The sequence below is a fragment of the Vigna unguiculata genome, chromosome 1 (genome assembly GCF_037176805.1).
Source record: "Vigna unguiculata cultivar grain cowpea cultivar isolate G323 ecotype 2 chromosome 1, ASM3717680v1, whole genome shotgun sequence".
Taxonomy (NCBI): Eukaryota; Viridiplantae; Streptophyta; class Magnoliopsida; order Fabales; family Fabaceae; genus Vigna; species Vigna unguiculata.
In genome coordinates this window covers 23619321-23634173 of record NC_140792.1, presented here as the reverse complement: position 1 = coordinate 23634173, position 14853 = coordinate 23619321, and the positions used below count along the sequence as shown (strand labels likewise).

The window sequence follows — 14853 nt, the reverse complement described above, 5'->3', positions numbered from 1 at the left end:
TTTATGTTTTTGGACTTTGGGTTTCCTTTTTTAGAAATTAGTTATGTTTCTATATTTTTTACATTTGGGCTTTCTTTTGTGAATTAGTTTATGTTTTTATGTTTTTAGGCTTAGGGCCTTCTTGTAGGGTTTCAAGGTTATGTGCCTATCTATAGAAGTACCAAAAACTGATGTAGACACTTTTAGTCATATATTGAATTTTATTTAAAGAGAGGATTCTCTTTGTTATTGGCTTAAGGCTTATGTTCTTATCAAATATTAACATCTTTGTGACGAATTTTCACTTGACTTATCAATCTGTTAGATTGTGGCGTCATCCATCTCTGTATTATTCCGAGTTCTTCTCTGATTTATTTTTGTTGTGTCTCTTGAGGATTCAAATTTAGAAACGATCATACTCTTTTCTGAATAAGATTATATCAGTAGGTGCCAACATGTTCTAGAAAAATTGTCAATATCTGATCTCTAGAAATACTTGAAAGTAGTTTGTCTCTTTTCCCTTCCTCGGGTCTCTTTTATACCACTTCCCTCGTTCAGTCCCTTTGAATTCCTCGTGCATTTATCATTTCTAAACTCTCCATTTATTCTCAGTAGTTACACTTTAAATACATGTCATTTATTATCGACTTTCCCCTTCTAAGTATAAACTCACTTAAGGATACTAAAACAAATTGACCATTTTCCTTCACCCTGTCCGATTCAGGACCCATTAGTTCAATTGTCCTTTAGCCTATCTTGATATTGGGCCTATTAAACCAATCAACATGAAGATTAAATTGCCTTTGGTCTATGGACCTAATCGGAATTGTCCTAACATCACAATAATTTAGGTCATTTGTTTATGAAAGGATTTTTTCTAGATTCATGCTTGCGGCTCGTTCAACCCTTGCTTAAATTTAGTTTTATAGTTCGTTTTCAATATAACAGATGCCGATTAGACTCAAATGATTAATTAAAATTATATTTAATATAAATAAAGAAATGAAATCCATGCATAGAATCACTTGAAGTTGAGCATATAGAATCTAGATCTTTAAAGGAAACAGATCTTCTGCACTTTATGTTAGAACTGCAATCAAAATTGTCACAGGGTTAAAGCTCTGCAAGGCCAACTAAAATACTATAGTTTGTAATTTTGTATTTAAAAGCTCTGCACGGCCCGGTGTTTTATTATTATAACCAAACTTTCCACAATAATATATAGTTAAATAGAACTAAATAATTATATACCCTGAACATTCTTACTGTAAGATTCACGAATAAAAAATGTCATGTCAGGATGTGGTTACAAAGATCTAAATTTTTTTTTTGAGTTGAAAAATAATATTAAATAGATTTAAATAATGTTGTATACTGTTGTAATGCTATTTATTTTCTTAACTTAAACCAATGATCACACTTGTAGAATGTTATTGTGAACGTTACTTATAGATTCTCTACTTGTAAAAGCATCAAATAAAAAGAAATATCTTATTTACCTTCCTGTATTCATAGCTCCCTTTAGTTTTTTTTTTTTGTCTTTTGCAGCGTTTTATTTCTTTCTATCTTAACAATTAGGCGTTTTCTTACGTGAAAATAATTATGCTTTTTTTTATAATATTTTAAAAATATAATTCAGTGTCTAATAAAGCTTATTAAGATAAACCGAAACACTATTTCGGAAAATAAATTGATTATATTAATTCTTAATAATATGCAATTTCCAATATAATCTCTAGTTCTTCATGAAACTCTATCTCCGTGTCGTTTCCAAATAACTGGACACTATTATGAACCAGATCAAGAGGAAATGAAGAAGAAAAAAAAGGATGCATCAAAAACTGAGTTTTCCTCATTATAATTCACAAGCTTGATTCCAAGAAATTTATTGAAAGATGAAGAACGCTACAAGGAAAAGAAGTGACATCCCTAAACACAAACCAAACCGAAGCAAAAGGAATAAAACTATATAATAAAAGTGTATACATGGGATGACGATGATGACGATGATGATGATGATTTAGCCCATGTACATATGAATTCCAACTGCTAACATGAAGATGCAAACAAGGGCAAAGTATAAGATAGCATGGATCAATATTGATAAGCCACTTGTTTGGAAGTTTCCAAACTCTATGAAGCTTCCTCTTCCGGGAATCTGAACCAAAAGCCCTGGAGTCAGCAGAATGAAAAGCACCACTGACACAAAAACTGGACCCCAATCTCCCATTTTCTTCTTCTTCTTCTTCTCCTTCTTCTTCTTCTTGGTCTTGCTATTTCACTATGTTATGTAGTGCAATGACAATGAGTGGAGAGCTTAAAAAGGAAATGGGGTTCAAAGGTGGTCGCTTTGGAAGAAGAGACAAGCAATTGGTGAGGTGGAAAAAGCAAAGGTTATGGGATGAAGCTATTCTGATTCAAATTTTACACCTCACACCCACACGCACGCCACCGAAAAATTAAAGGGAACCTTCATCTACACGTACTCTTAGTTAGAACTCACACATTTTTCTAAAACACATTTAAGAACATGCCTTTTCATTTGTCTGGGACAGGAGGATATTCCTAGAGACTTCATTTTTCTGATAAATATGTATATGATCTGGAATTTGAATCTGTATAATGTCACTGTATTATTAGTCTTTAGTTCTACAGCAAATAATCTATATTAATATACACCAAAAGTAAAAAAATTATGTCAAAATATGTTCGTGTTTAAGAAACTGAAAGTAAATTTTAATTAATTCAATCATAATATTTTTTTATTTTATACTTTTTTTTACTGTATTTATATTTTTAATTTATAAAGATCATTAAAGATAGTTGAGGAAATGTTTATTTTATGAAATTTAGAATTTTAACTAATAATTCTAAATAACGTGAATTTGAATTTTTTGATATGTAATTTCGAAAAATATAATTTATAAGGTTTTAAAAAAACATTGCTTAAATGTTATAAAAAGTGAGGTTATAATTTTCCTTGCACAATTTGTCTAGCTTGAATCTTTGTCTACTATTTTTACGAAACTTAGTCTTAGGTATATTTTGTAAGTTGTTCTTACGCGACTGAGATATATCTTGTAAAGATTCTTCATACGCTCCAAACTTTTGAAGTACTCGTCCTTTGCCTAGGTACAAATGGGTGTGTCTCCACAAGACTCTCCAACGCTCAATTTAGCACAGTGTGTCAACATGTCATAAATGTTGTAATGAATAAATATGTAATTAATGTACTTCGTAAAACATATTATTTATACTACTATTCATGGGCCTTACCTGGTGGCCTTAGCCCAAGATACTAATTGCCTGTAGACACTAAACTATTGTGGTTGACCTAGGGTTTGCTATGTTCAATGGTGAAGTCTTCGTCCTAGGCGTCCAACATTTACTCGTCTAGATTGTGTACTGTATAAGGTCAAGGGGTACCTGGACCTATACAGTATATTAGCCCTAGTCTTAACATTTATTATATGACCTTATAGGTAGAGAAGCCCCAGCCTCGAGGAGCGTAGCAACAAAAAGGTTTGAGTTGACTAGAGGCCAAGTTTCACAAGAATTGATGCAACCTTTGGAAGTGGGAGATTTAAGATTCTTGGGCTTCTGAGAAACGTTTGTGATTGGATGTTGGGAAGGTGAAAAGGTGTCATGTTTTTTGTATAACTAGGGTTTCATTTTTTACATTTACTTCACCAAGTTCTCTAAGCTTTTTTCTGTTGTTGACATTTTTCCTAGAGATTTCATTGTAAGGGTGATGGATACCTTCATGTATGTCTTTCAATGGTTTGAATATGAGTGTTGTCGATGGGTTGGGTAGTGGTCACTCTTCAAAGTTCTTTTATTGGATGATTGGTCCATATAGATATTAGAAACTTCCAAGGGTCACTTTATCTATAGAGAGTAAATGGGTAGAGGAAGTTCTGGAGCAACTTCATCATAGAAACCTGGGAAGAAGATTGTGAAGTGTTACCTTTCTCCTAATCTTGTTGCTGACATATATGGTGAGTGTAACTTTATCTGTAACTTGGGTAATTTGGCTAATTTGAAAATTTTAATGTTTTTATAGCCTATATGGCCTAACAAGCTACAATGAAAGGTGTTAAAGAAGACATGTTTCAAAAGATAAGGAGACAGATGGGTGAAGTTGCTCATAAGGAAAGACAAGCTAGGGTGCCAAACCTGATTCGACCTATTGTAGAAACCCATAAGCTTGAGAGTGCCGCTAAGAAGGTTGTTTCAACCAAGCAAAAAGGGGTTGGTAAGGATAGAAAAAGGCTGAGGTTTCTTGCCAAAGGTGGGACGCCAAGGTCGAGGTCTAATGCGACAGATGGGTGAAGTTGCTCATAAGGAAAGACAAGCTAGGGTGCCAAAACTGATTCGACCTATTGTAGAAACCCATCAGCTTGAGAGTGCCGCTAAGAAGGTTGTTTCAACCAAGCAAAAAAGGGTTGGTAAGGATAGAAAAAGGCTGAGGTTTCTTGCCAATGGTGGGACACCAAGGTCGAGGTCTAATGCGTCTGGTATCGAGAAGTTTGAAGGCCCTGATATCCAAATGCGCCAAGGTGTAGACATCAAGTTAAGTGATCATGAGTTCGCGATCGTAGAGGAAGTAGAGTCGGGTACTGCTTTGAAAGCTTTGGTAGAGTTTCAAGCCCATTCTTTCGAGATGGGCTAGAGTGTAGCTAATTTTAACCAAGAGGAGTTGATCGATGAAAGGAAGAAGAAAGTCGTGGAAGAGTTGGCAGCTCTAAAGAAAGCTGAGGATGACAAAGTAGCATAGTCTGAGGAGAAGAAGAAATTTGAAGAGGAGATTAATAAGTAGACACATTCAAAATCCAAAAGTTTGGAATTTGAGAAGAAATGGAAGGAAGATAAAAAGGAGAAGGCAAAGCTAGAGGAGGCATTGAAGGCAAAGAAAGAAGCCTGGTTGAGGTGGAGGTTGAGATATTGAAGCTTCCTTAATGTGTGCTTTGTGAGCATTTCAGTGGGTTCAAGAAGAATTTGAGGCAGGCCGAGTACCTCTATAAAGAGGTGTCCACAACTGTTACACATTTTACTGTAAACTTGGATATATATGATGGTCGTATGATGGACGTTTATGAGATAATGGATGCTAAGGCTTTCCAACAAGTGGTCGAGGATACTGAGGAGGAGAAATCTGGTAATGAAGGGATAATCATGGTGAGTCTCTCTTATACTACTGACCCCATGATTGAAGATGAGGAGATGGAGAATCCTCAAGATGTTGTTGATGGGTGGTTTTACTTTTTTGAGAAATTGTGAAATTGTTGTTTTTGGCGTCCGAATATATTAATGTCGTTATGTGTAATGGTTATTCTATTAATGGAAAATAGATTTTTGATTTGAATTTGTTTCTTTATTTTTACTAAAGTTATTCATATCGTTATTGGTTACACCAGTGTTGTCTAGGTAGACAGTTGGGAATTGGGTGATCTGGTTCAACTAGTACCACTTAGATTAATGGTTAGGAACTGCATTTTAGGTTCGATCAGTACCAATTCGATTGGTGGATAGGAACTGTTTGGTAGGTTCGACCAATACCACTTATATAAATGGTTTGGAACTACATGTGCCAAGATGAAAAATCAAAGTTGTAGTAACCTTCTCATTTTATTAATTTGGGTGCTCATTAAAACCTTTCTAGCAAAAAGTCTCCTTCAGGAAAAAGACAAAGTAAGGAAAGAGTACACCTAGGTTACAAGTAGTCACTCACAATAATATACTAGTTGAAACAAAACTTTAAATGAGTTCATTCCAAGTATTAGGACAAGCTCCCCATATAACATTTCAAATCTATAGGTGCCTTTGTTGACATCCTTTAATATCCGAAAGGGTCCTTCCCAATTTGTAGAGAATTTACTGTCATGTTTTCTTGCGTTATTGGCCATGCGTCAGACTAGGTATTCTTTTTGAAACATTCTTAGATGCCACTTGGAGTTATACTTCCTAAATATAGGCTTTCTCCTTTTTTGTCAAGTATCAGATCTAGGTTGGTACTAAGGCAGGCTTCGTTGAGATTCTCATTGTAGTGTTCTCAACACAGGTTGGTTCTCTAATTTTCACCTGTATCACGACATTAGTGTCATATACTAAATTGAAAGGTGCCTCTCTTGTAGAAGATTAGAAAGTACATATATGTGCTTAAAGCACTTCTAGTAGCTCTTCTGGCCATTTACCCTTTGTTGAATCCAACATTTTCTCAACTCCACCAGGATAACCTAGTTGGTGGATTAAACTGAGGGTGCTCAACTAAGCTTGTCATATGCGTGATTTCGAGGCCGACATAGAATTCACGTAAACCTTTATCAACAAATTGTCTTTCATTATGAGTTATGATAGTATGTGAAGCACCTTAGCGACATACTATGTTCTTCCGAACAAAACACTGCACTTGTTGAGCCGTCGTGGTAGTTAAAGGGCTTGACTTCTATCCATTTTGTAAAATAGTCAATGTTGACTAGCAGGAACTTGAATTGATCTTTACCTAGTGCAAAGGTCCTACAATATTTCCATACCTCACTTCGAGAAGGGCTAAGGGGAGAAGATATGGTGCAACTCTTCTTGGTTAATGTGGATGATATAGTCATGTTTCTAGCATGGGATGCACTTTTTCACTTTCTCAGCACATGGCCAAAAGTAACTAGTACACACTATCCAAACTACCATGGTTCTTGCGCTAGAGTGATATCCGCAAATACGTTCATGTATTTCTTGCGCCAGAGTGACATCCGCAGAAGTAACTAGCACACACTATCCAAACACATTTCAATAGTGGTAAGTTATTACTTCTTCAAAACAACTCATCGTTTAACAACGTGTAACAAGCAGCCTTTCATACCCATCCTTTTTCCTCTCCTTGTGGAATATCCTTTATTTTGAGATATTGGATAAAGGGTTCCATTCATGTTCCTTTTGTATCCACTTGCATACACTCATATGTTTTTTTTGTGGAGGGTGATGAGAGCACTTGTTGTAGCAATGACTTGTATCTTCATTTCTTCTTTATGCTTGCTAACTTACAGAGGATGTCAACTCTGGTATTATCACCCCTTGGGTCATGTTGAAGCTTGACTTCGGCAAAGTCGTCAATCATGTTCTTCATCAAGTAGTAGTATTACAAGAGCAAAGGCTCTTTTACTTGATAGTCAGCTAAACATTGTGCTTTTATGGATCCTCTCATCTTCAAATGTATATTGAATTCTAACAACTCAACCGACCATGAAGACATACATCCTGCAAGATCAAGCATTTATAGAATTTTTTGTATTGGGTTGGCAATCTTGATGACTATTGTGTGGCTTTGAAAGTAAGGTTTGAGCCTTCTTATTGTGGTTACCAGGAATAACGCAAATTTTTTCCACCATTTGGTATATGATCTTGGGATCCTATAAGGTTCGGCCTACAAAGTATACGAGTTTTCATTCATGATTAATTTCTTAAACAAGGGTTGCATGAAAGTATTAGTAGTGGCTACTATGTCGACTAGAATGGGATGGGAGGTATCCAATTTGCACAAAATTGGGGGGATGCTAAGATTTGTATAAAGTGTTTGAACTTTTCCTGGTACAGATCATCGTAAACAAATTTGGTAGCCTTCTTCAACAACTTGATCATTATTTTTTTTATCTGCAAACTTTGGTTAGAAACGGGATATTGTTGTTAACCTTCCTGTGAGGCATTGCACCTCCTTCAAATTCTTAAGGCTTCTTATTTCAATTATAGCGTGACACATCTCTGGATTGGGCTCGATGCCTCTATGTTTCAACTTAAATCCCAGAAATTTCATGTCATTCACTCCAAATATACACTTGTTTGGATTAAGGCACAAATTGTAAGCACACAAACCTGAAAAGACCTTGAACAAGTCTTAGGAATGCTAGGTTAGGTGTAAGACCCAAGAAAATTAAATAGTTATTTAAATAATTATTTAATTATGGCGTGTAATAGAAACATTTAAAACACTTAATGTGAGGAACTATGATGTGGCAAAGTACTAGCTCAAGTAGTTGAGAGTACTTTGATTGTGTGTGAGGACTTGGGTTCGAGTCCTATATGTGCCATTTTGTGTTATTTAAATTATGAATTTTTATGCTATATACTTGAATGCATGATGTGGTCACATAATCTTAGAATCGATGGAATTAACAATTGTGAATTGGTTGAATTGGTTGTGCACTTGAGCTGCTAATTGATGGGTTGTGGGTTCAAGTCTTGTTAAGAATCAAATTAAACTTCCTTTTTAGGTCACTTTTGTTTTTGCATGGAATTTGAAAAGGGCAGCTTAACCTAGTTGTCTAAGGGGCTGAAAAATCAGATTGATAATCCACTGAATAGCTATTAAACCCATTTAAGGTAATTTTCGTTTTGGAAAGTGAATGAGTGAATAGATTACTCATAAGCCAAAGAGAGAGAGAGAGTGAATTAGTGAAAGGAGAGGTGTTGTGGTACGTGGGAGACTTGGACATAAGGTTCTGGTGAATTGGGACTGAAAGCAGAGGGAAAGTGAGGAGAAGAAAATAGCGTGGGAGTGTGAGCAAAGGCAAAGGAGATTTGAAGCAATTTCAAGGTTAAGGGAGTTGTTTTCGGTCTTCTATGATTGTAATTGAATAATTGTACAATGTCTTGAATTATAGCATGATCCCTATATCGTTTCTGCACTGTTTGATTGAAGTTTCTGGATTTTTCCAGAAACCGTCTGGCGGTTCATCCTCTACCGCCAGGCGGCACATCAGGTTTGCTGTGTTGTTCTTGTTTTGGCATGATCCGCCTGGCGGCGATGAATTTCTGCCAGGCGGTGCGACACTGTTTGCATTCTATTTTCATGGTTTTGACGCTGTATGTATGAGAACCATTATGGGTTCTGAAATTGATTTACATAGCTTTTATTGGATACCTTGTTGGTCTGAAATCAATTGAAATTCGGGGTATGGTAAAGTCTTAGGTATACTCGTGTATGAATTGAATCAGGGTTATTCAAGAGGGTAAAGATCGAGAGGCCTATATGAATTGAATTAAGGGCAGGAAACTAGTCAATTATATATGTATTGTTATATCTCGGAGAATATAAGTGATGGGAATGAATACTGGTAAAAGGGTGGACTCTGTCGCAGGTATGAATAAGCCTGGTTTGTGCAGGCACTGATGCTCCGCCTGCCGGCAAGCAAAGCGCCGCCAGGCGATAGCGCGGTCAGGGGCGGTTCTGCGAGATTTTTGGAAACAGAAACTGAGGAAGAATTTGGAGTGTGTGGGGTTCACGATAATTTGGTAACATAGAAAGGGACGAAGTACTATGGTGATTAACTGTGAGGATGGTAGTTTATGATGTTGGATGGATTATCAAAGAAGAAAGGGAGAAGGAAAATTTTAGTTAAGAGATCCTGTTTGGAAGCATAGTATTCGTTTACGTGTGACTGGAAAGGTACTGAATATGACTTACTGATGTTAGGTAACAATTGGGGATATATGCACTAAGGGATGATAATTGGTCATGTTATATATTGCATAGGATTAAAGTTATAGGTACTGGAGGAAAAATGTGGTTAGGTATGATTATGCATGAGGAATTATGGGAAAAGTATTCTGAGAATAATGGAAGTAAAGCTTTGGCTATTACAGTGTAGTATACTTGATAGCGTGAGGGAAGGTATTGAATTGTTGACTGTGTTCGTAGATATGAATGAAGTTGCTTTACTATGTTAATGCTCAGGTACTGTGAAAACTTGAATCGATGGTTTGGCCATTGTAAAGTTTAGGTGCTTGATACTTATGATAGTTGTAGACTAACCATAATGTGCATTCCATAGAGGAGTCTTTATTTGGGCGCTTGGAATTGAGCCACGTAGCAAATTAGACTGATTGAGGTGTTAAAAAACCAGAGGGGTTCTGCTACTGATACAGCGCCTGGCGGCACGGGTAGGTGCGCATGGCGATGGGACTATTGTTAGGGGTCCCTGTATTGTTTGGTGCTTGGCGGCACGGTGTGCTCCGCCAGGCGGTGACGAGAAAACAGTGGGTCTGGTAGGACGCTGGCGCCTGGTAGTGAGTGAATACCGGCAGGCGGAAATGTTGCTGTCTTTTGTTTGTTTGATGTGTTGTTTAAGCTAAGATGCTACACTTGGATCGGGAGATGTTGTGCCATGAGCGGGTAGGTTCATGGATGGTGGTTAACATGTGATGTTTTGAACAGGGAGGTTCATATCCAGTTACTCGGACGTGAGGATACGAGCGAGGTAGGTTCGTATGTTTCGTGCTCACATTGAGAGATGCCACGTGCGGGGAGGTACGGGGCTGGTGGATCACATGTGTTGGACTACGGGCGGGCAGGTTCGTAGAGCAGAACTACGAGCGGGGAGGTTCGTAGAGTAGGACTACGAGCGGGGAGGTTCGTAGAGGCAGGACCACGAGCGGCCAGGTTCGTGCGAGCATCGTATTCCCGAGTCCAAGACTAACCATTTGTGTGATTTGAAGGCTGAAAAGCCTTGGGGTTGAGGTCTTGGCCAAGAACTAACTAAAATGAATAAGATGGGTATATGATTTTATCATGTGTTTTATATTCCTGTTATTTTATTTTCTCAGCTCACCCTTTCTGTTTGTGTATGGCGATGATCGTGTGATTCGTTACACGGGAGCAGATGTTGATACAGGTGGTGCTGAGGATGTCCAGGTGACGGAGTGAGGGCTAGCTTGGGATTAGAGCTAGGATTTTTCTCATATGTAATTCATTATGTTTTTATTTATGAACACGAATATTGGGAACTTGTAACGCTTAATTATTTATGTTATAAGTTTTGGCGCGTGTTTTTCATAAATTAACATTTTCCCGTGTTGGGATTATTATTAATGCGTCTTTTGATATAATTTATTTCTTTTATTATTTATTTTAAGTAATATTCCTTAGGGATGTTCCATTAGGGATGACAACTTCACTACCATGTCTTTAACATATACTGCTACGTTCTGACCAATCAGATGTTTGAACACTTTGTGTAATAGTCTTTGATTTGTGGCCCCAACATTTTCAACTTGTCATTCTCCGCCATAAGGATATGATTGTATCTTGAGTAGGCATCCAAAAAAGTCCAGACATTCTAGCTGGCTACGCCATCAACCAATCTGTCAATATTGGATAGCGGGTAGGTATCCTTCGGGATGAGGTCTTTATAGTCCATGAACATACGCCATTTTCCATTTACAAACTTGGCTTTCATTAGTTTCTCAGCTTGACCTTATTGGTTTATCTTCTTTCTTCTTCCAACTTCCTCTTCTTCTATGAGACTGGTCCAACTTCTTCGAAGATTGATATCTTATGTGAAGTTATCCTGGGGTTGACCCCTGGGAGGTCAATTGTTGTCCATGTAAACAAGTCGGTATTATAGAGCAAAAATTTTGTCGATGGCCATCTTCCCTTCATCATCTATCGCTGCTCCAATTCTACAATGTCATCCTTTTTCTTGCAAAAGGAATACTCTGGTCTCCCAAACAGGCTCTATCCATGCATTGATTTTGACAATCAGATAAAGATTATCTCCTTCTAGAGTTGTGTTGCTTACTTGCGTCCTCTCATCATTGTTATGGTTGAATGGAAAAAAAAGGAGTTTCAAACTGGGTATATAGCACTCGCATGTTGTCTTTGTGGACCACCATTATATCTCTTGATGTTGATGGAAACTTCATAGCAAGGTGGGGAAGTAGAGACCACAACTCCTAAAGGATCAATAAAGGTTGACCTAGGAGGATGTTATAGGATGCGTGTGAGTTAATTACCAAATACCAGATATGTATGGTCTTGGTCGAATTCCCTCTCCAAAAGTAGTATGCAGGTCGATGTACCCTCTAATTGATACTCTTTCACCAGAAAAGTCATATACAGGGTCGTCATAGGGAATCATTGCATCCTCCAGCAACCAAAACTTTTTATAGGTTTTTAGTAGAGTCGTGGGAAAAGCCTTGCACATTACAACATCGATAGTGGAATACAGGTTTACTTGTATAATATACATAACAACATGTTCATCCAAATCGGTACTACCATCATACTAGTCCAAGGCTAGCACTTTCCACTTCTTGGGAAGTGGAGTTTCAGTGATTCCTTCAATGAAGGGATGCCTACGATTCCCTCTAGGTGCCGAGGAGTTGTTGGTCACTACCATAGTTTTAAGGGTGGGGTTATACTCACTAACTTCTCCTTCACCATAGTTGTCTTCTCGACCTCAATCTTCCTCTTTAACCTAACATTCTCCTCTATCAGGGCATCCATCTCCTCATCATTTGTCTTCTTGTACCTATCAAACTCCTATTGCATCTTCGCTTATGCTTTTAAAATAGTGGCAATGTCAGTTGAGGTTCCCACCTCTCTTGCCTCCACCATCTTGTTCCTGGTAGACATCGTCACTGCTTCTTCTTTACAGAATATATGTCAACACCATGGTGGGCGCCATTTGTTCTTACGGGACTTTAAGGTATATCATTAAAGTTGTTCTTACAGGACTTTAAGGTATATCATTAAAGTTGTTCTTACGGAATTGAGGCATATCATGTTAAAAATTATTCACACACTCCAAGCTTCTCAAGTACTCGTCCTTCACCTAGGTACGAATGAAAGGTGTGCATACAAAAGACACTCTAACACTCAAGTGTGTCAAGCGGTCATAAATGTTGTAATGATTGAATATATAATCAATGTACTTCGTAAAACATGCTATTTATTCTACTATTTATGGACCTTAGCTAGTGTTCGTTGGCCCAAGATACTAATTCCCTATTGACTATAAACTATTATGGTTGATTTAGGTTTTGCTACGGTCAATGGTGAAAGCTTCTTCCTAGTTGAATAATGGGAACTAGGTACATATATCGTCCTAGGGATCCATCAAGTACATTTCTAGTCATGTACTGTGTGAGGTCAATGGGTACCTAGACCTATACAATACACCTACTTTTAACCAAATCCTTATTTAAAAGCCTAAATCTAACTTGAGTTGATTCAAATGACCAATTGTTCAAGTAATGGAACAATATGACAAGTAGTTGAACAATAAACACATATTTTACTAACAGAAAAAACAATGATAATTTTTGTATAGGTAAAAAGAAGTCGATGGAGTATTTATTTTCTTGTCAGGAGTAAATATAGAAATAAGTCAATGCATTTAATGTATTGAAATAAATGATTACACTTTAAAACTTTAATAAATAGTTGACGGATAAGTTTCAAGGAGAAGAAATTCCTTCAAATCAAACTTGATTTTCGATTAAGAGGATGAAAGAAGTAGACGAATGCTCTAGATGAAGTGAAGGTCTTGAGGGCGAAAGAATGATGGAACACTACAACAATTTTCACAATTATCGATGGAATTTCATCGATGATAATAAATTTGTCAGTAAAATTAAGTTTACCAATAGATTCTATCGATAGATTTTAGAATTTGAATTAGAATTTGTAAGTAAAATTTGTCGATAATTTAAATTTTGTATTACAAACAAATATTTTCATCAGTAATATATCTATCGATAAATTTCATTAATAATTTATAATTCTTCTTTTGGACGGATTTGCCAAACGGTAATTTAAAATTCTTATTAATAACAAATGTTTTTGTCAGTAAATCCATCGATAAAAAGAACGTCAAATTTCCCACCCCATATGGCGAGATGGATGAGAAGAAAAAGAGAAGAAGGAGGAGGAGTGGTAGGAGTATGAGGAGGAGGAGAAAGAGAAGGAAGAAGAAAAGGAGAAGCTAGAGTCAATTGTAATGGCGAAGGTGCCATTGTGGCACAAGATACTATAGTGATTGAACGACAATGGAGGCCACAAGAACAATGGCGGCAGGAGGTAGGGGTGGAGAAAGACGATGAGGAGGAGCCAAAGGCGATGACGACAATAGAGGAGGAGGAAGGGCAAGAGGAAAGGAGGAGGAGGAGAGAAAGAAGAAGAAGAAGAAAGATAAAAGGAAAAAAAAGAAGAGGAAGAAGAAAAAAAATCAATTGCGATTTTTACTGATCATTTTTACCATCAGTAAATACCAATGGTCGATAATTACCAACGGATAATTATTGACAATTTTCGGTCGTTGATAATTACTGTAAAATTTATTGAGAAATGTTTTATTGACGGATTTTTGGTTACAGTAATCCATCGATCAATTAGAATTATTGAAAGATTTTTGTCATTATTGACAAATTTTGTCTGATGGTAATTAGTGATTTTCATGTAGTGGAATGATGTTTTTTAATAGATTTTAGGCCAATTCTTAAGGAAAAGGCATAGGAATGTAGAAAAAAAATGAAGATTATTCGTGGGAGAACTTCAAGAATAACTAAGGAGCTAATATAACGTTATAACTCTAATAATCCAAAAGCTTAAGTCTCTTATTTATAGGAGAAGTGGACATCCATTTGGAGAGAAAACAAGATGGAAATTCAAATTTGCATTCTCTTAATTCTAGGCGCACAGAGTGGATCAAGTGTCTTTGGTCCACTCATGTTGTCCATATTTGAGGATGTACTCAAAGTGCAAGAAGCATGCATGCATCCCTCTCCCTCTTATAACCAACCACTTAGGTTTGGATGAGCCCAATTGAAACCCATGCTAGGTTATTCTAACCTTAATCTAACCCTACTCTACTCATTTCTAAATACAAGCATGAATAACTTAGTTTACTTGACTCAAATACAAGTCCAAATGTATTAAACTACTTGGCGAAATTATAAACCTATTTATTCCTACTTTGTACATCTTTAAACACACTAAAGATGAGCTCTTCATATATGATTTTGGGTCCACTAAGATAAGTGAAAGTTGAAATCTTCATACATACTTCTGGTGAGAACTCTAAGTCTTTTATCTTCTTATTCTTT

The 14853-nt window shown here is 36.7% G+C and overlaps 1 protein-coding gene across 1 annotated transcript; it reads right to left on the bottom strand.

Annotated features, from left to right (window-relative positions):
• Positions 1–1809: 1809 nt before the first annotated feature.
• Positions 1810–2339, bottom strand: LOC114182536 (uncharacterized). Its single transcript, XM_028069429.2, has one exon. It carries the CDS (start codon positions 2207–2209, stop codon positions 2000–2002), a length of 210 nt encoding a protein of 69 aa, XP_027925230.1. The 5' UTR covers positions 2210–2339; the 3' UTR covers positions 1810–1999.
• Positions 2340–14853: the final 12514 nt, after the last annotated feature.